Source organism: Lepidochelys kempii, chromosome 7 (assembly GCF_965140265.1).
Source record: "Lepidochelys kempii isolate rLepKem1 chromosome 7, rLepKem1.hap2, whole genome shotgun sequence".
Classification (NCBI taxonomy): domain Eukaryota; kingdom Metazoa; phylum Chordata; order Testudines; family Cheloniidae; genus Lepidochelys; species Lepidochelys kempii.
The window spans coordinates 102,700,837-102,724,683 of NC_133262.1; the positions used below are offsets into that span (position 1 = coordinate 102,700,837).

At 39.0% G+C, this 23,847-nt stretch overlaps 1 protein-coding gene across 4 annotated transcripts in view; it reads right to left on the minus strand.

Annotated features, from left to right (window-relative positions):
- The window catches only part of DOCK1 (dedicator of cytokinesis 1), a 550,235-nt gene that overhangs the window by 9,263 nt on the left and 517,125 nt on the right, over positions 1 to 23,847 (minus strand). For all 4 annotated transcript variants that reach the window (XM_073354059.1, XM_073354057.1, XM_073354058.1 and 1 more), the window contains 3 exons: positions 18,439 to 18,631; positions 9,010 to 9,163; positions 3,150 to 3,295 (listed from right to left, as the gene is read on the minus strand). In XM_073354059.1, coding sequence (XP_073210160.1) covers positions 3,150 to 3,295; positions 9,010 to 9,163; positions 18,439 to 18,631 — 493 coding nt within the window. The remainder of the gene's footprint in view (positions 1 to 3,149; positions 3,296 to 9,009; positions 9,164 to 18,438; positions 18,632 to 23,847) is intronic.

A 23,847-nucleotide genomic window follows, 5' to 3' on the forward strand; every position in this document is an offset into this window, starting at 1 on the left:
CCAGGGCTATTATGGAGACTGCTCTGCCAGCAGCCCATTCTGTTGAAAGGGATGTAGCATCAGGGCCCCTGCAGTGAATCTCAGAGAGAAAGAATCTCTCAGGTAAGCTAATGCAGGCCATTTAGGGCTTTACAGGTGAAAATGAACTCCTAGAGTCAGATCCTCGGCTGATGTAAATTGTCATAGCTCCACTGAAGTCAATAAAGCTATGACAACCTACATCAACTGAGGATCTGCCCCTGATACTTAACTCAGCTTCCAGCTAATCTCACCTGGTTTTCTATGGCTAAATGAGGACAGCACACAGTAAAACCTTCTTATAATCATTTTCTTCACATACAAGGAATAAAATAATCTGCAATGCAACATACAAACATGCAAACACTGGATTACTTCACTATAAACAGATTTTAACTATATACAAAACGGATTCCAGTCCAAATGTTACTGATGCATCAGAATCTCAAAAAGTCAAAATAAATGTTATCGTCATCATTAACAAATGTTTTGTTTTCATTCTTTTATTATGCACCGCCACTTCCTTCTTTGCCATACTCTTTGTCAAGTTCTGTATCTGCTGCTGGATTGATGGAAATCTTCTCATAAAAACTATTATCCTGTGAATAGTAAGTATTATAGCCAATATTTATAAATGTAAGTGCTCCTTTGTCTATTTAATTTGAGTTTCCCTTTTGACTGTGAATGCTAAAGAGGCAGTTATTTTGTATGCGAAGATGTACACGAACCTGTGAAGGAGGACAACAGCCTAGAGGAATGCCTTGATGTAATAATAATCCTTGCAAGAGTCCAAGGATTCTTTTTCATGTTCATGTATATTATTCAGAATTTTTGTAGCAGAACAAATCACACAATGCAAGAATGAATATGTATATAGATATTCTAGTTAATATTTTAAAAATTACAACGAACAAGATAACAATCAAAACATTATAGTTAGAAGATTATTGGAATAAAAAGACTTAAGCAAGGTAGTTTAACAATGGATTCCAAATAATCTAAACATAAAAAAATAAAAATCTCAAGCACCATAAATGATTATTGGCAGCAGTTAGACCTAAAGTACTCAGAACGATATGCCCATTTCTTGATACATTTGTCAATGTACCTTTTTCTGTTCGCTGAAGCTTTTTCATGTTTGACTTCAAGGCAACCAGTATTGAGCCAAGTACTTAATTCTAACACAGTGAGATCTTTCCCATTCTGTAGTATCATTTTTAAAGCAATTGGGATAATATTATCTCCAGAACTTTTCAATGGTTTGTCCTTATTGATGCTAAGAATAGATAATTTAAAACTAATCCGTTTACTAGACAGATAATCAAGACGGTTATTTATTTATGAAATACCATAGCCTGTAACCATAAATTGTGGGGGTTCAGTCATAAAAGTTATAAGAGCATACCTGACTGGTCATCTTCATGCTCTACATCAGTCTTCACATTTTGCTTTTGATAATTTCACTGGGGTCCAAGTACAAAGTGTAATAAATGCAATCATTGCTATAAAATTGTATGAATTACATTAAATTACATTGTATGAATTTCTTAAATTATATGAAATATAATCCCGCTAGTTTTGTGTCAAATCTGTTTTCAAATCTACCTCACAGACTTTGTCACTGTTCATTCACCCGGATTCTTGGCTCTTGAAGAGTTTATGAAGTCTAGATGAAGAGCCAAACACTCAGTTGTTGTCTTATAAAATTTCAGGAGCTTATTATCTAAGGATTTAGAACATATTTTTGATTAACTTTTCAGGTTGTGTTCAAATCCTGAGCTCCCTCAGAAACTGGTTGTCAGGGATCTGGACATTTTGGCAAACTAGAGTAAAAGACAGAAAACATTCTGGAGGACTGTAAAAAATGTGTAAAACCACAAAGTCTCAATGAAGCACAGTGTTATGATACCCATTTTAAAGATAAAAAAACTGAGGCAAAATGTTAAGTGAATTGTCCTAGATCACTCAGCAAGTCAGTGGCAAAGTCTCAGAATAGAACCCTTACCTTATTACTCTCAGACCTGTGCTTTAGCTATTATGGCATGTTTCTTTCCTGTTTGTACTTGAATAAATTCCAAGTCCACAGAATTGTCCACAGAATTGATGATCATATTAAATTAGCTTTGCGGTTGAGGCACAAGACAGGGAATCAGAAAATCTGGGTTCTATTTCCAGAATTACCACAGACTTCATGCATGACCTTTGGGAAGTCACTCAGGGCCTGATTTTCAGAAGTGGAGAGTATGAACAACTCCAGTTGCTCAGCCCGTCTCAAAAATCTGGCCTGTAGTGACTTGTAAACCACATTCTTCATCTATAAAAATAGGGAACTTTCCACCTAACTTTTCTTCCAGACTTGATCAAGTTTCACTTAACTTTTTTAAAAACAAATTATTTGAAGAATAAATTTCAGAATTATTTTTTTAACTCAGACAAATCTGTGCATATCTCTGATAAGCAAACTGAAAAATTATCATTAGGAATTTGAACAGGGAAACATTCCTGCATAAAACTGTATATCTCTTTTCTAAAAAGTTACACATTTAAAAGGCCAAATGATAGCCTTCTCCAAAAGTGCTGAAGATTTTTTGAAAACCAAAATATTTTTAATAGCTGCACTATATTCTAGTGACTTTTGGAAAATAAGAAAGCTGAAAAAGTATCTTCCCCTGCCTGAATCTGAAAAATATGTTTATGATGAAAAATGTTTCAGGGATCTGCTCCTTTCAGGGGGCAACTGTGGTTGCCTATATAGGAAATGACACAGAACTCAAAAATGTAAAGCTGTCAGAAATATACTTAATTTTTTCTCCTGAAATAGAATTGTATAAGAGTATAAAAACTAATTTGCTGCTGAGACTACATCCTGTCACTTTAAGCTCCCTTGCTAACACATTTAACAGTGTTTTGCTTTATATTTAGTTCTCCAGAATGAATCTAACTTTATTACAAGTCATTTAGAATGAGCCACTACATTCCTTCACGCCCTGATTAAGACACTGTTCTGTAGTAGTAGAAATCATTTGGAGGCATACATGTCTGCTATCAGCATTACATAGAACTTTATGTTCTTGGCCAGTATAATGTTGCAAATAAACTAGCAGAAAATCATTTGTACCTCTAAGACTTACCCTTTGATGTGCAGCGGGGGGTGTTGTAGGGCTAATCAATTCTTGATTTTCCATGAGATTTCCATAATCTGCAATGCTACCTTTGAGAGGCAAAGGAGGAGGAATGTCTGCCATTTCCAAACTAGACACCCCATTCAGCTCCAGATCTGTAAAAATTAACATTTCTTTAAGCCTCTGGATCACTTAAATCAATCTTAAGATGCAGAATGTTTCTTCAGGCATTAATGCTATGATAGAGATAGTGCCCATGCATCCATTTGTTCACTCTTCATTTCATAGACTGTATAATTATTTGCTGCTCATGGAACAATAGCTTTTAAATTAAAAAAAAGAAAAGAAAAAGAAACTGCTGGAATCATGAAAGTAAGGATCACTGTGTCAGGGTAGGTCAAATTTTAAGTGTACCGTCTGTATCAACACTACAAGGTCTCTCACTGTTTAATAAAAAAGGAAATTGTACAACATTGTCCCTTGTCTCAGATTTCACTCGCTGATATTCACAGATCATTTAAAACAAATAAAATTTTCTCAGCTGTAACCTCTGAGTCTATGGGTTGTACAGTATTGAAAATGTGATGTGAGTAATTTTCCAAAGTATACACAGAACATAACAGAGCAAAGCTTTATTTACTTTTCTACTTTTAGAAATTTAGACTTTTAAAAATTAAATGCACTAAAGAAATCCATAAATAACCACAAATCTCTATTGAAAACTTTCAAAATCCAGAGCACCATAAGAACATAAAAATGGCCATACTGGGTCAGACTAAATGTCCATCTAGCCCAGTATCCTGTCTTCCGACAGTGACCAATGCCAGGTGCCCCAGAGGGAATGAACAGAACAGGTAATCATCAAGCGATCCATCCCATTGTCGCTTATTCCCAGCTTCTGGCAAAATTATATAATATTATATTATATATTATATAAAATTATGAGTCATTAGTTGTTTAAATAACCAACATTATAAACCTAGAGTATATACAACAAATTTTTTTTTAATTTACTCACAGAAGGTAGAGAACAATCATTAACAGGGTGAAATTTACCCTAGTGAAGATGATCAGAACTAGGCCTAAGCAGGAGTTAACTTCTATTTAAGTCTTGTTTTGAAGGCCTAAGTGGTGTATAGGTCTTGTGCTGGCCCTTCTCACAGGTAAATTTCACCCACAGGAACATATTCAGCCATTCTTCTACAGGCAAATCTTCCACTGGTTTAAGCGAGAGCTCTGCCAGAGGAATGAGCACTGATAAAGCCCTTCTTATAATACATCATTTTGTTTATAAATTGCGGAAACCGTTTTCACTTAAAGGCTGATTTTTCTTGAGCAGGTGGAGGGTTTGTTTACACAGATTCTTTTTTAATGCAGAATATTTGGCAATATTCTCACTGTCTCTCTTTTCTGGTTTTCCCAAATGGCCTACCTTACTATTTTCTTCACTAGTACAACTTTAGCTTCAACACAGTTGTATTCATTTATCACTGAAATCTCTTTGTCATTTCATCTCTATTTAGTCCATTCAGTCTACATCAGCTAAAAAAATATCCCTCATCCATCACTTTCAAATTCTTCCAATGGCCTCTTCAACTCGAAACTTGTAATTTCCTTCAAGGACCTGAGCAATTCTATGGCTGCCTGCTTCACTGTTCCCATATCTGTCTACTTCTTCCTGAATGAATTCTGCCTCACTTCTCCCATTGTTTCCTTTTCTCTCATTCTTATCCTTCCTTTCATTCTGTTCCCTACACTTGGAACGGCTTCCCACATCCAAAAGTAGCAGGCATCCCACCACCTCTTCTTACAAACCCCTCAAAACCCACTTTCTACAAAGCCCACACATACTTAAACACATCATCAGACTATAGCATTACCCACTCATTACCAAAAAAATTAATGCTTCAAACAGGTTTCTCAGATTGCCCAGGGTGCTTGGTCTTGTGTGTCTATTTAGACATTTGAGCTCCTGATGGGAAAGACGGTCTCTTCATGGTAAAAATCAAGTTCCATAACACTCATACTCCATGTCTCTTCTTAACAACAACATTTAATACAAAAAACCAGTAATAAATTAAATAAAATGATACTTCTACAGTGATTTAATGAAACATTTGGAGAACTTTGGCAGAAGTAAGATTTGTGTGTGTATGCAGTTTTGATGTGTCTGTTTTTCCTTTGGTTGATGTTCTTCCATATTTAACTTAAACTAGCTACATGTACATGTTTAACCCTAACTGTAGTTTTTGAGAGGAACATTTCAAAACCTTCACATTTAATCATACATTCTAGAGAGAGTTAAATAGTATTTTATTATGTCTAAATAAACATCTTAAAGTGGGAGATTTATGCCTTTTAACAGAGAAATATAAGTGTACTAAAGACTCCTCCTAGGTATATTAAATGATAGCATAGTACATGTTAAATATTAAATATTGTGGATAGAAGATAAAAGGTCAAAATTTTGAGGTCAGTGAGAATGGTGAAATTCCAGTGACTATAACAGAACTCAACCATTGTAACTGAGAGCAGAATATTACTTATAAAATGTCAATGTACACAACTGTAATCCCTGAGTTAGCGAGACACAAAACTAACATATTCATACAATTTAAGTTTAAGAAACACTTTGCTTAATGAAGCACACACATATTTTTACTTAGATTAACATAAAAATAGCAGTTTATCGTTTCAGTGCTCTCACAGAAGAGCTAATTCTTAAAGGTGAGGAAAACAATCAATTAAATTAAATACCAAATTTACTTTGATTAGAAAATGAAACTTTTGCGTAAACAGAGCACACATGTACCCCTCAATAAAATAGATGCCTTTGATGTTTACATTATTTTTAGTAGCTATAATTGTATTTCAAACTCTTAATTCATTTGATTTTAATTTCTGGTCAAGTTATTTATACAGGAATTACTGGTAAAATATTTTAGTGTATTTGCTAAAAGTATGAGAAGACCTGGCTCTCTGTTTCTTTAGGGCCAAATCTACTTCCCCATGCTCAGCCTGTGAATCTCAGATAGGCACTGGGGAGATCCATGGAAGAGGTAGAAAAGGAATCTTTTCCTCAAACAAAGGAGCAGCAGAGGAGATGACCTGTGGAGACAACTTCATTTTAATAGATGGAATAGCCTTGACAATTCCTAGTGGCCCCCAACCATGGCTGGAATTGCATAATAGATTTTATTCCAGCCACATCCCTGCTCCTCTTCCAAATAACACTTTCCCCCTGTAGTATCTGAGTTACCACTGTGTAGGGGGTATGCACCTCTTACCTGGCCTCCCCAAAGCCTGGACGCACCAGTTCCATTGCCAGATAGCTTTGCATACTTACAGAGAAGGAGCAGGATACGTCCCAAAGTGAAGGGCTTTGATACATACAGTATTTGCAACACACTCTATTTTTCATTTAAAATCAAAGTTCAAATTTAGCTGAGGACCAAACCCAGCACTTCACTTAGCAGACCATTAACATATATAAAATAAGTATCTGACCTGAATGGCAGTCACAAGTATGTCCAAAAGTCACCTTACTGCAGCAAAAAGTTATTTAAACAAAACCACATCATTTCACTGCTACGATTTGGGGAGGAACTGTTTGCCTCAATATTGTATGTCTATTTGTGATATCCCAAAGACAATGTACCCCCTACCAATCTCCTCTCCCAAAGCCTAAATTCATCTTGATTTCTGAACATTTAAGTGTAAATAAGTCTAATTTAAATTTCTTTTTGCTACAATTGTGCAGGGTACTGGTGCAGGTCATCTGAGATGACCATCATCCAATGTTGTCTGTGTATCCCTTAATTTTATTTACTATATGCCATTGGGAATAATTCTCAACTGGCAGGGATCAACAAGATGACTTAAGTCTTTTTCATCTCTACCTTCTTTGATTCTGTGGAACAGATTATCAAATTGTACTTTTCATTCTCCTAGATAGTCAAGAAGCAAGCACTATTCTCATAGCTCAATATAAGATTAACTCTTTTTAGCCAGCTTGCTTCACAAAAAATTATCTATTATCCTGGAATTCTTTAAAAATGTTAGAGCTATAATTCTTTGAATGATTAAGGTCAAGGCTCTGTGTACTCTGTAGCAAGCTGCACCTAAATAATGCAGCAAAGTCCTAGAGTCCGCAGCAATCTGGTAGAAATATTCTCAAAACTATGTGATAGCTTCAGAAACATTTTTAAAATGGAGGTTTTTATTAAATATGAAAACAAATAAATAATTAGCATAGTAGCCCCTGTGAAATGTAATTCAGATTATGTTATGTTTCCAAATTTTCAGTTTTCAATGTGCAAGACTGTCATTTTTGGATTGCTGAAAATTAATTTATATTAGTCAGAATTGTTGTTTCAGCCTCACTGGAAACTGAGGAAGGCAACACTTGATTTACACTTGATTCACCTTTTTGAAGTTATCTTTCCAACCAGGATGTGTAGAAACAACCCAAACAAACAAGCCTCCCTCTCCCTCAGATTCTGTAACACACTTCTGCTACACACAGTGAATTCTGTTGATACAATTATGTGGAATACAGGAATCTTGGATTATGGTTTATAAATTTGCTGTGTGTCAACATTCTTTCCAATAAGTTTTGCTTATTTAAAAATAAAATATCAAAGAAAACAAATAAAGCAAATGTGAACTTGCCAGATCTGTAATTTTTGTTATCTGTAATAGAAGTTAGGCACATGCATAAAAAAGGACTTATTTCCTAAATGTTGTTTCTTTATTAGTTTAGTGCCCAGTGAGATTTTTAGCTAAGTGTCAACAGCTGGAAACTTTGCAAGGCAATTTGTGGAAGCTAACTTTGTACACAAAATGGGAGTTGTACTCCATTCAGTTATGTAATACGAGTTCTTGAAGACTGAATCCAATCTATGAAAGTTTACAGAAGAATTCACTGAGAAATGCAGGGAAAAGACAAGCTATTCTGTCTTGTAGCTACTACACACACAAGGAAAGTCCATCTCAGGTACTAACTACAGTAGCTGGAGATTGTTCCTTCAACCTTTGCACTCTACAGAAGCCAGCACAGCATGAATCTTTAGGCACTTATAAAACAATAATATTTTTAAAAAATGACACTGTGAAATGGAGCAGAAAACTTATTTCTTTAAGCAATTTTTCTTGTTTTAGTAAAAAGTCAAAAATAGTTTTTGTCACTTGACAAACACAAGAGGTGTACCATAGCACAGGCCTAAGGAGCAAATTCCTTACTATAGTATGTATCTGCAAGCTACATCTTATGGTCAGTGGCAGTAAAACTCACAGAGAGAACTTGGAGCATGCTGGTGAGAATCTTTGGGAACAGATGTTGATGAAATATTTGACTGTAACACTTATAAATTGCCTGAAATGCTTTGCAGGATTAAGGCCTGCCTGTGTGTGTGTTAGGAAAAATACCACTTTTTTTTTTAAACATGTACACAGTGGTAGAGAAGATGGTATTAAATGAAAGTAATCAAAACTCCAGCCACTGAACTTTTTACACCAAATCTCTAAAAAGATTTGAGAAATACAGCCACGAGAGAGTCAGTTAACAATATTCCCATTATTTTAAATTAATTCTTATATTAAAACGTGTAAGAAATGTAAACATGACCAAGTGATCAAGTCACAGAAATCATCATCTGTAATAATATAGCTTAAACAACCATACACCTGTTAACTCCCAAAAATACACTTATACCTCATGATGTGAATGTACACATTGGATTATCCTCTTGTTGATCTGACTTAAGTGGTTCAGTTGATTCTGAAACATTTCAGAGTAAGGAGGCTGAAATGTAATTCATTCTGCACAAAATATTTTAGGAACAAAGTTTCATTAAAAAAAAAAACTTACTGGACGGTAAATTGAAAGGAAGTTTGGTCCTTGGAGTGATTGGAGGTGGTGTTGACTGAGAAGCTGGAGATGACGGAGAGACAGAAAAACGTCTTTCACTTGCAATGACATTGATAACTTGGCTCTTTGGTCTTTGTGGTCTCAGTGGACTGATCTGCATTAGGACAAAAATGTGATGGTTTCACCATAATGTGTCACATAGCCTGAGCAGAAACACACATTATTACAGCACAGCAGGTTACATTTTAAAGAAAAGCACTTCTTATTGAGCTGTTATCTTGTGATAAGTAAGACATTTCCTTAGATCTAGAATGTAATATTGCAATGATAAGATACATGTTTTAGATTTAATGAGTATTGTACTGAGCAAAATCGTGGGTTTCCCTTTCCTGCACAGGTTTTTATGAACTAGAGCATGTAGTCTGGCAATGTTTAATTTTTTGTTCAATGTTTGGAGTTCTTCCTGGTCTTTGGTGACTATACTCTGATATTCAACAACTTCCATCATAGTAAAAAATCTGTTATAAACTAAAGAACACTTAAAAATCAAAAGTCAGGGATGCAGAATAGGTAGTTAAACACATTGCCTTTTCCTCACTCTAGCAGTCAAACGTGTATTGTTTTATTTAACGTATACTTTTAAATGAAATTACAGTAAAAAAATAGCCTGAAGTCCTCGATACTAGCAACAAATGCACTGAGACAGCCTAGTTGCCACGACGAAGCACAGTTAAGCTCAGTTTCTTGCAAATAATTTTTTCTTTGAAAATGTTTCTTCCGTCCATCCACTGTCTTAGATGTTAAATTAGTCCTCTTTCTCCAAAACCCCCAAAATCACTCAAAATTGAATGCATCCAGGGTGTTCAGATATACACAGTAGCCCCAGACTGATACATTGGCATACTACTTTCAGTTCCATAACCTACAAATCTCTCCTTACAACTTGTGTCTTCCAGAATTAGGGATTCCCTCCAAGACCTTTTCCACTCTGCTTATCCAGAACAACTTGTCCAGTTCTGGAAGCACAGTTCTCTGGGATCCAAAACACTCAGCTTGACTCCAGATTGTGTCACTCAGGTTTCCTTTATTTGGCATACAGCAACACTAAGCTAAGTTGATAAGCCTCAAATGCAGGGTTGTGGATGCAGAGTAAATCACAGCTCCAAAGTTACACAGAAACCCTCTCCCTTTGCATACATTTACACGTCATTGCATTTCCTACACATTACATCACATATTTTTGAATTAGCTTGGTTATTTTGCAGGAAACAATTCCTATGCATAGGGACCTACCAAATTCACAGCCATGAAAAACACGTCACGGACTGTGAAATCTGGTCTCCCCCTGTGAAATCTGGTCTTTTGTGTGCTTTTACCCTACGGATTTCATGGGAGAGACCAGTGTTTCTCAAATTGGGGGTCCTGGCCCAAAAAGGAGTTGCAGGGGGGTCACAAGGTTATTTTAGGGGGATTGAAGTATTGCCATCCTTACTTCTGCACTGCCCTCAGAGCTGGGTGGCCGGAGAATGGCGGCTGTTGACTGGACACCCAGCTCTGAAGGCAGCGCCCTGCCAGAAGTAGCACAGAAGTAAGGGTGGCAATTCCATACCATGCCACCGTTACTTCTGCGCTGCTGCTGCTGCTGCTGGCAGTGGCTCTGCCTTCAGAGCTGGGCTCCCGGCCAGCAGCCCCCACTCTCCACCTGCCCAGCTCTGAAGGCAGCACCACCACCTGCAGCAGTTGAGAAGTAAGGGTAGCAGTACTGCTAGTACCCCCAAACTCCTTTTTCGATCAGGACCCCTACAATTACAACATTTCAGACTTAAATAGCTGAACTAATGAAATTTATGATTTTTAAAATCCTCTGACCGTGAAATTGACCAAAATGGACTGTGAATTTTGTAGGGCCCTACTTATACAGCATGCTCTGTCTATGCATTGTCCACATTTGACCTATTCCTTAGCTGATCTCTACAGTCCTAACTGTCCATTGTTATTCTTCTTCAAAGTAAATGGTTCCCTGGGAGCTCTCCTTCTTAGCTTGCTTGGACATTCTGTTTTTTTCAAACTCATAATCTATTTACCTCTCTGATGGGGTGGACTAGGCCCAGAGGCCCCCTGCTGGAGGTCTGAGGGTCCTACCACACCCCGTCCCAGAGAGGAGCAGAAGAGAAGTCCTCCAAGCAGCCTCTGTGGTTGTGCGGAAACAGCCAATGAGGGAGGCTGAAGGGAGCAGCCAATCAGGGCCCAGCAGGCTCACATAAAAAGAGTTGCAGGGCTGGAGTCATCCGTTGCTGCCTGGAGCTAGAGGAGAGACAACTGTGTTCCTGGCTGGCTGAAAGAGCAGCACGACCATGGACAGCTCAGTGTTGGCAGGGCCTGGGGGAGCAAGAGAGAGCTCCTGGTTGGCTGCTGGGGCTGAGTAAGGACTGAGGCCAGGTTAGGCTGCAGAAAGACAGTGTCTTTAGGGAGGAAACCTGGGGGTACAGGCCATAGCAGGGCTGGGACAAGTTAAAGACTGTATACCCCAGAAGAGATTTGTTCTGTTTCACATACATGTGTGAAACTTGGCCAGAGGCTGAGTCACTGAAAACCCATCCGAGAAACCCACCAACAGGGGTCACCACAAATCAGAGACTGCAGGCACATGCACTCAACCAGTGTGTGCTCGTGAGAGGTGGGTGCCGCCCTATTAGGATCTCCCTAATTCTATCTTTCAAGGAATGATGCCTCCTTCCAGGTGTTAATTACTCCTATCAGGTCAGGCCTCAGCTGCAAAGGACTTTCTTGTTCTTAGACTCATAGACTTTAAGGTCAGAAGGAGCCATCATGATCATCTAGTCCAGTGGTTCTCAAACTGTGGGTTGGGACTCCAAAGTGGGTGGTGACGCCATTTAAATGGGGTTGCCGGGGTGGCATTAGACTTGCTGGGGTGGAAGCCGAAGCCTGTGCCCCACCGCCTGGGGCCAAAGTCCGAGCTCCACCACCAAGGGTTGAAGCCAAAGCCCAAGGGCTTCAACCCTGGGTGGTGGGGCATAGGTTACAGGCTGGAGCCCTTGGGCTTTGGCCCCCCCACCTGAGGTGGTGGGGCTCTGGCTTTGGCGGGGCTCGGGCGGGCTCAGGCTTCGGTCCCCCGTCCTGGGGTCATGAAGTAATTTTTGTTGTCAGAAGGGGATCGCGATGCAATGGAGTTTGAGAACCCCTGATCTAGTCTGATCTCCTGCCAGAACTGCAGGCCACAGAACCTCACTCATCCATTCCTGTAATAGACCCATAACCTCTGGCTGAGTTACTGACATCCCCGAATTATGGTTTTGAGACTTCTTGCCAATAATCTCACCATGTCTCTCTTATCTGAACTGTTGTCTCAAACTTTATCTTGGTCTTTTTTGCCTATATGAGGGTCTGAGAATAGAGCAAATCATCTCATATGTGAGTAATGTTATTCTTTTGAGCTCTTAGCCCATGTCTATGTGAGAAAGTCACACAGGTTTAAATAAAAGCATGATTTAAACTGATTTAGTTAAAACAGTGGGACAGTTTTGTTGACACTCTTATTTCACTATAACTGTGGCCTATTTTTGCAATATGGCCTAATTATCCTCTTTCTCTGACTGGATCTTGATGGTGGCTAACACCTTCTTCCCCATGGTTTCAAACAGGTCAGAGGGGGAGAATCTCTCCTGCTTCTCTGGTTCAAGTTTTTCATGATCCAAAGCCAAGCTCCCCTTCTTTGAAGGATGATGACATTCATGGAAGGATATGAGGATCTTTATCACTTTTGTGCTATTCATCCCTTTAATTCTTCCAAACTACAGCTGGAAAGGAAGTGGAGGACAACATCTTTAAAACAGCCCAGTTCTTCCTCTTGGGAAGAATAGTTTCAAAGATAAAACGTCCTTGCCAAATTACAGCTTAAGAACCAGTGATGGAACCTTGAAACTTTTCCCTTCCAACCTTGTAGAGGTGTCTCTGGAAGAGACGCAGCTGATGTGGAGGAAGCAGAGGTCCCAAACTCCAGGCCTTTTTCTCTGACATTGTGAGGGTCCACAGGCTGGGAGCAATCGTGGTAGAGCTCCCTTTCTGTGGCTCCTGAAAGGGTCTGCTTCTACAGACAAAAGATAGTTCAGTGGCTAGGGTGCTAGCCTGGGATTAAGGAGACCAGTATTCAATTTCCTGTTCTGCTACAAGCTTCCACTGTGGGCTAGTCTCTCTGTGCCTCAGTTCCCTATCTGTAAAATGGCAGGAAATAGTACCTTGCAGGAGTGTTGTGAGGATAAGTATATTAAAGATGTGAGGTACTCAGATACTACAATAATGAGAGCCAGGTAAGCAAGTAACATATCTAGGGAGCCCCTCTTGGTCTTCAGCTTTCTCCATTTGGCCTGCTTGTCCTGATAGGTGATAGAGAGAATGATTTTGCCCTTAGGAGAGAGAAGGGAGAATTTTTTTCCTTGCTGATGTCCCAAAACCAGCCTTAAAAGGTGTGGTTGCAGCTCTGCTTGTACCCCTGGAGACAGAGAAACTGGTACAAAGATAGGAGGGGTGTGGGGTAAGTGCTGGAGCCACCTGGACAAGTCTGAACTGCCTCAAATATTTCTGAGTAGAGAGGTGCAGTCCAATTGTGTCAATGTGCAGGACAGCTCAGGATTCAGAAAGAATGATTAAGGCAGATAAATGACAGTGATGGCTATATTTGGCTATTTGCAAATATCATTCAGTGTATACAATGGCTCAGCTCCGTACTGGCAAATATATCTGGAAAATATGATTTGACAAAGAAGAAACCATACGTCCTTGCAAAATAACTGACCTTTTCTTTTAAGACAGAGCAGGTTAATGTCATTTTAAATGAAAACTGATTTCCCTTTCACCAGTGTAAGGAAAGCAAATACGGTGAAGTTAAGCCCACCCTTTTAGAAGATGGATAGGTTGATTCAATTAGCTAAATGGAGATCTGCTCTCTGAAGACGGAAAATTCTGCTTGGAAGTATCTTAATATGAATAATTTAGTTGTCAAGAGTCCTAAATGGCAACACCAACATGTAGCCAAATGAAGACTACTACTATTTTGCTCAGGCTGTGCTCACTTTGAGAGACTTCTGGCTATTTCTCTGCAAAAGTGAGCTAAGACCTAGGCCACTTGTCTCCATTATGTACCCTAATTAAAAGTGTAAATGCCTGTATTCTCATGCAAGACTGCATCATATATAAAGCTTTTTTTCCCTCTTCTCATATTGACCTAAGGTTTTTTATTCTTCTCATCGCTTTCCCTTTCTAATCTTTCTTCTCTCTCAATAATTGCTCCCATTCTCAGTTTGTCTTTTACATATTGTGTTAGGAAGGAGCTCTCTATTAGGTCCATAACCTCTTTACTTGATGTTGTGTGCTTGTGTTTGTTTGGTAATTGAAATGTCCCAACAGAGCTGGTCTGCCCACTCCATAATCCTCTTTCAATTCTCTGTCATAATCTCTTCAATGAGATACTCCTAATCAGACAGAAAAACAGCCAACTCCTTTCTGCAGTTTACTCCCTTTGCTATCTTTAATTTTGAGTTCTAATGTTTCAGCCCCATCCATTGTTAAAAATACCTTCCATATACCAATCATAATAAAAAAAGGGAATTTTTTACTCTCAGTAGATGGTAGAACATGGAGTAGTAGCCTGAAGCTAAGAAAAGAAAAATGTAAACAATATACTATATAAGGGGGAAAATGGAGGTTATTTGCCAGGAGTAATTCTGTTTTCTGCAGTTGCTGCCTCCACAGACATAGTAGGAGTTGTGTGCCTAGCCTCAAAATATTTTTTTACAGTAATGAGCACTTAGGCCTGGTCTACACTAGAAAATTAAGTCGACATACCTCAAATCCATACCCCCTCAGTGGCATAGTTAAACTGACCTAGCCCCCAATGGTGCAGCTGTGCTGCTGTAGCTTTTGAAGTATAGAGAAGCCCTAAGAAGGCATACACAGTCACTCTGAGAATGAGACATTTGGAGTAAATCTAAGTACCGCCTTATCTTTGTGGAAAAAGGTAAAAGTTAGGTTGGCCTTAAAGCACTGTACGTCTGAGACCTTTCTGGCAGAGATGATGACAACTAAGAATGAAACATTCTGAGAGAGTGCATACAGGTTTTTATGAGTTCAGAAGTTTGGTTAAATTCAAATCCCAAGGTCCAACAGACTCTCACGTAGAGGGCATCTGTTTTTAAGAACTTTTAAATTACATTCTGATCCTTTTCTCAGAGACAAGGTAGATAGAAAAAGCAGAGAAGTAAAAGTTAGTAGTTGCTAGGGATAGCTGTGATTTCAGAGTCAAAAGAAAGTCCAACATAATTGGAATTAGACAAGAAACAAGGCCAAGGTGCCTCTCTCCAGCAGAAACCTTTTCGAGTTCCATTTGACAGCATATCACCTCCTGTTGAAAGGCATTCTGGACTCCAACAGGACTGCCTCAATCTCTGTAGACAAGCACAGGAAGTGCCTTAGAAGCACAGCAGCCATGCTACCAGGTGAGATTATCTGATGGGATTAGAGTTCTTGACTTGGGGAAGAGATTCGTAGATTAGAAGGCCAGAAGGAACAATTACGATTATCTAGTCTGACCTCTTGTATAGTACAGGCTGGCCACAGGACTTCCCTGAATTAATTTATGTTTGAACTAAAGCATATCTTTTAGAAAAATATTCTATCTTGATTTAAAGATTTCCATTGATGGTGAATCTTGATCTATAAAAAGGACCAGAAGCTCTGAGAATGAGGACTGCAATATCTAGACCAGCGCAAGTATAACCAACCTGGATCCGTCCTCTCCAATATTCGGCAGTGCTCTTGGGATGAGAGGCCATAAAAGGAAGACATAAAAAAATCTATTTCCCTCACTGTTAACTTAATAAATGTGCAGACTGCCATTTAAATCCATCCCTGTGCCTATCATTGACCTGTGTGCGCTAATCGAACTTCCTATCTATCCCCTGTAAGCATTTCTAAGGTGCCCATCACCTGTTTCCACACTTCATTGAGACTTACCTTTGCCCCTATCAACCTTTCCTTATCCCTTCTCGGCAGGATGCATGATGCCTCATCCATTGCCGTAGCCAATGCAGAGCAACTGTGCAGACACCAGGGGATCAGACTCTTCCTCTGCAGCTGCCAGCAGAGCTCCTCATGTGTAGATGTGAACATATACACCCTCTGAGCTATCAAGGTGTGGGGCCCCTGAATTCACTCAATGTACAGACCAGCAGACTGTGAATGCTGGTGAATTCTACCTACGAAATATATCAGATGTGTGTTGACACATGCTCCATCCTAAGAGCTGAGACTAGGCCATCAATGTTTGATAGTGTCTGCAGCTATGAAATGAACTCATAAATCATGCATAATCACGCATAAAGAATGAAAAAAGATATTCCAAAATTTGCAGCAGTCACTTAACCCATGTTGTTGTCACCCAGAAAACAGCAAGTAAAATAAAGTAAATTGCTGTTATATACTGACAATTATTATTTATCTAATAATTATACAATGTTCATCACTGAGCATCTCCATGACTAGATGATAAGGACCTTTGGTATGTACTAGTTTAAAAATGAAAAAATCCACTCTAAGGATTCCAAATTGAAATCAATAGCAACAGCCAAGACAGGCTGCTGATTCCAACAGCTAACATATGTCAGTGCAATAGTGATCTATCTGAGATATGTCAAATGCAGTGCTTAGATTCAGTCAAAATATGACTATGAAAAGACCCTAATATTCACACAGTTGACTGCACTGTGCCAAACAGATGAGGCACATTGGAAATTTATGCAAAATGTGTCTTCTGGTTGAGAAGAGGCTACGAAAACTTCTCCTGCTTGATCTGGTAGAGAGAATCTCCCTTTTAACAAACCTAGGGCTTGACCCAAAACCAACTGAAGACAATGGAAAAACTCTAATTTCAATAGTCTTTGTGCCACACCCATGGAGAGCACAAGGATTCTGATTTAAGTTTTTGCTGAGGTCTGTTCAGGGCGCACACAACAAAACTCCTGCTAACAGGGAAGTTTGCTCTAGTAGTCATGACACAGACTAACACAGAGAAGAGACCATTACATGTATTTCTTGAGGACAAAGTTTTAAACCAATAACATCAAAATAGATGCCCCTCCTGAGCTTCCAAGGCTATGGTGACTACTCTAGCAAAAAACAGATTAATTTTCAATTTAAAAATAAAACTTCAGTATTTAAATAAACCAGTGGGGTGGCCCTGGTAAATTGGAATATTTGCAAAGAAGGGTGGGGTTCAACTAAGAGATACACTATAATGAATATCTTTACATACTGCCACCAGTGAATTGATGAAAATGTATACATGTTTTTGTTAAAAATGGCTTTCCAAAAATTACTTCTGGGGGAATTCTGTGCCACTGTGCAATGCAGAATGGGGGTTGCCACTAGGGGCTGCTGGACCTGTCAGAGCCCAGCTCACAAACAGAAGACACTGTTGGTGGGAGGGGGATGGAGCTGGAGGGCTCCAGGCAGCTACAGGTCCCGGCATGCCCTGAAAGGAGGAGGCAGAGTGCAGGAAACTCCACACAAGCCCAGGACCCAGCATCAGGCTGTTTCTCTGTCTGTATTCCTGGGCTCTGGGAATGTCTGGGCTGGGGGGGCCTCCACAGCTGGGGGGCATAAGAGGTGGGTGTCTGGGCTGTGGGGGGGGGTCCCCATGGTTGGGCTCTGGGAAAGGGGTTGTGGGTGTCTGGCCTCCCGGCTGGGTTCTGGATAGAGATGGGGCAGAGAAACAGGAACTGGATTGTCGTAGGGGTTTCTTTAACTCTCTACTCCTGGGGGAATTTTGTGTGTGTCTGCATTGTTACAGACAGAGTTCTGAAAGGTACTTCGAAATAAATTAACAAAACAATTCAAACTGGGGTGATTATATGTAGTGTTATTCTGACAAATTAAATATGCAGAATTTTAAAATATGGTACACAGAATTTTTAATTTTTTGGTGCAGAATTCTCCCAGGAATAAAGAATATGTAATTGCCATACACAAAATGACTGCACGAACTATATCTTGCAGAAGATAACAGAAACCACATAGAAGAACCATCAGAATCTCACATGACCAGCTACTAGAAGAATCCATGCTATGAATGGTGCAATTGAATTTTCTTCAATTATATCAACTATTGTATTTTTCAAAAGGCCATATATAAAAATCTTACAGAAAGTCTATACAAAATACCATTAGTCTGCTCTTTTTGTTTAGTAAAGTATCTACTTTTGGTACACTAATGAATGTTTTAAAGAGTATGGAATTTTTTCTAAGAGTTATTTTAAGTCTAAAAACAAAATGAACTGTCAAAATGACCCTTCTGTATTGTAAAAAATGTTAGAGTTATAGCCCACAATTAAATAAAACTCTGTTTGTTAACATTACCGTTTCTGAAAGGATCACTGCTTCAGACTGTTGCAGAGAAATATCGGTAGATTTCAACTCTTTATCAAATATCTCCTGGTGTTTGCTGTTCCTTTTTTCCTTCTTCTTTTCCTTCTTATCTAGGTCATCCTTGTCCAATTTATCTTGAGACCTAGAATGCATCTTTTTTGGCAGAAGAGGTTCAAGCACAAACCTGAAGGAAAATTTGGTTTATTTAGACCAATGAAATATTACTGTCAAACAACAAATTTTAAATTTCCCCAGTTCCCAACAACAGTATAATTTTAGTCCAGAGATCTTTTGTTAACCAAGTAAGGCTCATTATCATGACGGGGAAAGAAGGTAATTGTAATTGTTTCATGCTAAAATTTAATGCAGAACTGTTAATGAACAGTACTGTGTACCTCCCAGTTCTGAGGTAAATTTACTGTTAGATGGTTACACACACTGATAAGCATCTCTCTGTGTGTTTATATATCATCACATTTATAGATCACACCATCATCCACTGCACATGTACAGCCTGCTTCATTCACTGCAAATCTTAGTAATTCACAAATGATCATAATGCAAATTGATGAAGTTCTACTTCATGAATATAGGCAGTACTTGTACATACACTTTACAGGATCATATACATATGCATACTGTGTATACATGTACACAAAAAAGTACATTAAAAGATTATTATTAAGGTTGCAAAGTCAAGCACTGAAAAGTTAGGAAATGCCAGAACTGATGTTGCCTCCGCAACCTTAATTCGGCAACCTTAAACCTTAAATCTTGTGCATATGCATTATGATAAAGACTCTAATTACACAATCACATACTATTTTCTCTGCAGGACTCCTGCCTCATTCATTACTCAGGACAGACATGCTCTGAGTATGAACCATGGTTATGCAGAGAAGGAGGCTATTGTCTGCTGGCCCCCTGCTTCATTTGTTGCAGAAGTTGGAAGGCGTATAGTGACTAGAGCTGGTAGAAAATTTTCCAGTTTAACGGTTTTGAGGTTGAACTAACTGGTTCCCTGTTGTCTTGCCTTGAACCCAAAATGCCTGCTCTTAGTTCAGGTGCCCAAACCTGGACCCAGGACAACCCACAATAGCTCAGAGCTGCTGCAATTGCAGGGAAATTCCTGCTCTGCCCAAGGCTAGACCATGCCCAGTACAGATGGAATCACTGGGAAATTTAGCTGCAGTCTAGCAAGTGTCTACTACATGTGTGCAAAATGCGATTTTTCAAAGGCTTATAGCTTGGCCGGCTTGGGATGGGTGGATCTTCACAGGCACAGCAAAAGACTCACCTCCTTGCCAAATTTTTAGTCCCTGCTCCAAAGCATGGATGCATTAGAGATTGTCAAAGAAAAGGTTCCTGGAATTTTTTTTACCTGGGCATAACAATGTATTTTTTCCTAGTTTTGTTTTCAGGAATCTGAACTGTTTCAGCTGAAATCTTCCGAAGAAAATTCAACCTGAGGCAGACATCTGGCATGGAAAATTCAACCCACATGGGTTAAAGATTGGCAAAGTTATAAGCAACTGAAAACAGGGTTTATAATGGGAAGTGTCAGGCAACCTTAATTATAAACCGTGCTACCAACTGCATGTATAACAACATAATGCATAATATGTGATTAGATGTGTATGTGTATGCATATATTTACAGACCGTGATGTTTGTGCATACACTGTACTGTTAGGGTAAGAGAGCAATTCCAAGCTTCTGATGCGATCAAAAAGATCAAAGGATGACAAGTCAGTGAAAGTCTTTAGGTTCGGTTATTTATTGCCAATAACTAAGGGCAAGGTTGATTTCTGAATAGTAGAAGAATTTTCATAACTGGAACAGTACAAACCTCAGGCATTTGGTAAACATACATGTATTTTGAGTGTGTGAATATATGCAAGGCTGGTACCCTATCATAACCTCTCTTTGAAAAGATTAAATTTTTACCCTTCACAGTTGACTATTTTTTGCTCCAACTGTACAGCAGAAGCCTTTAGGGTTTTAATGAACTTTTAAAAGAAAATAATAAACAGTTCAATATTTAAACATGTTTTTAAATTTTATTATTTAAATACGCCAAGGAAAACTCTAAGGAATATTTGAATGATATTTTTCTGTTTTGAGTCCATTGGCTTAAATTTCCAGCAAATTAAAGACCTAAACATACTATGACTCCTTTCGGGCTAATTTTTCAGGTATAATGGGCAGCGTAAAAGGTAAATTTTTCTATAAAATTAGCTTAAAAAAGATAAATTTCAGACTAAAAATTATTTTGATATGTATTTGATCTTATGAAAGATGAAGAGAACACAACCTAGGTTAAACATTATACTAAAGAATTTATAAAAACAAATTAAAATTATCACATGGCAGAAAGACAAACTGTGTGATACAAAGTCAATCTTCTTTATGAGAAAGCTTTCTTCATAAGGAAGAAAAGTATATACTGAGCTATAATGCCTGCATCTCTAGGGTCTGATCCTGCACTGGGATCCACTAGTGCGGACCTCCCACTGACCTTGAGAAATCCCCTGAAGTTATCTGAGGTTCAAAGGCTCAGGGTTGTGTACTAGAGGTTTCCAGTGTAGAATCAAGGATTATATTTGCATAACATATATAGTATACATATATATTTCAACATGGTGACTGTGATGGGGTGTACCAGGCCCTTTGAGGCCCTCGGGAAGACCCTGCAGTCCTACCACACCCCGCCACAGAAAAAAGGCAATAGAGTGGGGTCCTCTAAGTGGCCTAGAGAGGCTGAAGGGAGGCAGCCAATCAGAGCCTAGAAGGCTCATATAAAAGGAGTTGCAGGGCCTGGACAGCTCAGTTGCTGGCTGGAGCCAAAGGAGGAAGTGCAATGTTGCTGGCTGGCTGAGGAAGCTGCAGCAGCAGCTGGACAGAGCAGTTGTTGGCTGGGACCAGAAGAAGTGGAAGGCTGGAAGATTCCACAGGTATGGAGAATGAGGAGAAACCCTGCCTAAGCAGGGATAGGACTGTGAAGCTCTCCAAGCACAGAGGGAGAGAGAGACTTGACAAGAAGGGCCAAAGACTGTTAAAAGCTGACGAGGTAAAGGGCCTGTGAGAAAGAACCCTGAGAGAACAGGGAAGAGACTATTTCAGACTCTCTAGGCAAGGAGCCTTGGGAGAGACCCTGCTTAAACAGGGAACAGGCCAAGCACCCAAGAAGCTGATGGGACAGAGTGGGAAGCAGCCCAAGGAACGCAGGAATAGACACTAGCGAAGGAAGCAACGGGTGACTACTAGTTTTAGGATCTCTGGGTTACGACCCAGAGTAGTGGGTAGGGCCGGATCCCTCCACCAGACACAGGCTGAGTGGCAAAGGGCTGAGGAGGCAACAAGTTTTGTGTGGAGCCCAAGAAGGTGGAAAGTGCTCAAACAGGCCCAGAGATGGGACTGAGGACCTCGGGGAGGGGCCAACCATTTGTTGGACTGTGTTACCCTGGTTGGGGTTTATTTTCTATTTGTTTCACATATAGGCTGAGTCACTGAAAAAACATCTGAAAAGAGAAACTGCTGGTGGAGGGTGCCACAAAAAAAGAGTACAGGCATGTGCCTGGCTAGCAGAAGGCACCTGCAGTCTACATTTTTATAGACACAAAGAAATATGCAGTAAGTATTACAGGCAGGATTATTCATATTTACTAAATTACAGTATTTCCAAAGAATCGAAACTCAGAATACTTAACATATGATAATATGTATTTATAAATGAGTTAGTGCCCACTATTCAAATATTTTATACAGTATTTTATACTGGAAGGTCTATATTGAAGAAAACGCGTAGGGAATTTATGCTAGTAATATTCATTTGCATCGATGACAACAGACTCTCCTTGGCGTTTATCTTCTTCAGAGCCTAGTTCCAAAATTACTGAGTCTTGTTAATTAATTTTTGGGTTCTGTTGTTTTGTTTTTACAATCCTCTTTCAAGTACATTTTGGCAATCCTGAAATCAGAGCTACTGCCTCCGTTGTTAATCTGTAACTTTTATCAGCAGCGAATTTTTAAAGCTATGTTTTAAATCTAAACTAAGACTATAATGAACCTTCTGCAATATGCTGACCCATTCAAACTCATATCAGACTTCTTACAAAAATGTTGCTAAATAATTATGTAAAACACTGACATGATTTTAAAAAAGAAGAACTGGTTGGAAATCTTCAGATGTAATATTTTTCCACTGGAAAATAACAATTTGCTAAAATCGAAATGTTCAATGGGAATGTGATGATTAAGATGAAATTCCAGTGGAAACATGGACACCACCTGCTACTGGAAATCTGGTTTCCTGCCTGGCAGTCTGCTGGGGAGCATGGGCTTCCAGGCTCCTGGCTCCTTGACAGCCTGGAGTTCCAGGATTCCAGACTCCAAGCTCCTTGGCAGCACCAGCTTCCAGCCAGACTACCAGTTTGACTGCCCCAGAGCCAGGACTTCCAGGGCTGAGGCTGCCCAGCTCCCCATCTGGAGGGTTCCCACAGCTCTGGGAAGCCGTTGGAGCATTGAAAACATTTTGAAAAGGTTGAAATGAAATGTTGCTTTTTCTAAATGAAATTTTGGAATTCCTGTTCTCTGGAAAATTTTGAAATTTCACTTTTTGTACTATGTGAGGACAATTTTTTTTTAATTTTGGAATTTCCCACAGAATTGAAATTCCACTTTCTGACCAGCCCCTCTTAGAACTTAAGTTTATTCATCAGACATCTGACAAAAGACATTCATATCAGCACCTTGAAGAAGTGGGTCTGTGATGTGAAAAATACTTCTGCAAAACAAGCACTGGTTAGTGTTTGTACCTTAAAGCATTCTTTGGGAATCTCACTTTCCAATGGGAAACATTAAATATTTAATAAAAAAATGTTACTTCTAGTGCCTTAAAGTACAATTCTGAATGTCTTTCTTATTTTTCTTTCAGGATGCAATCAAACCTTATATATCAAATTAATATATAATTCCTTAACTACTGACAAAATCGTATCTAATTCCCTGAAATCACTCACATGGAAAACTTTGCTCGAACCTCAGTCATATTCAGATACTTTATTGATAGATATACATACAATTTTAAGTCTATAGAATGTGTTATTTGTCCAAGAGGAAGCATGCAGTCAGAGATAAGGTTTTGCATTTGAGTATCATTTTGAGAACTTAGATGATGTTTGTATTGTGCCTGGTTGTACATTAGAATTACAAGTAAGTTTGATATTGTACTTATGGATTGTGGGTGCATTTTGGTGTTATGATGTTTGGGTGTGATTGAGATTGGTGTGAATATGAATGTTAGCTTAACTGGTGATTTCCTTAATTATTATTTATTTATTTTATTTTATTTTATTTTTTTTAAAGAGAATGAACGGATGGGCTTTGCACTTCAACAACC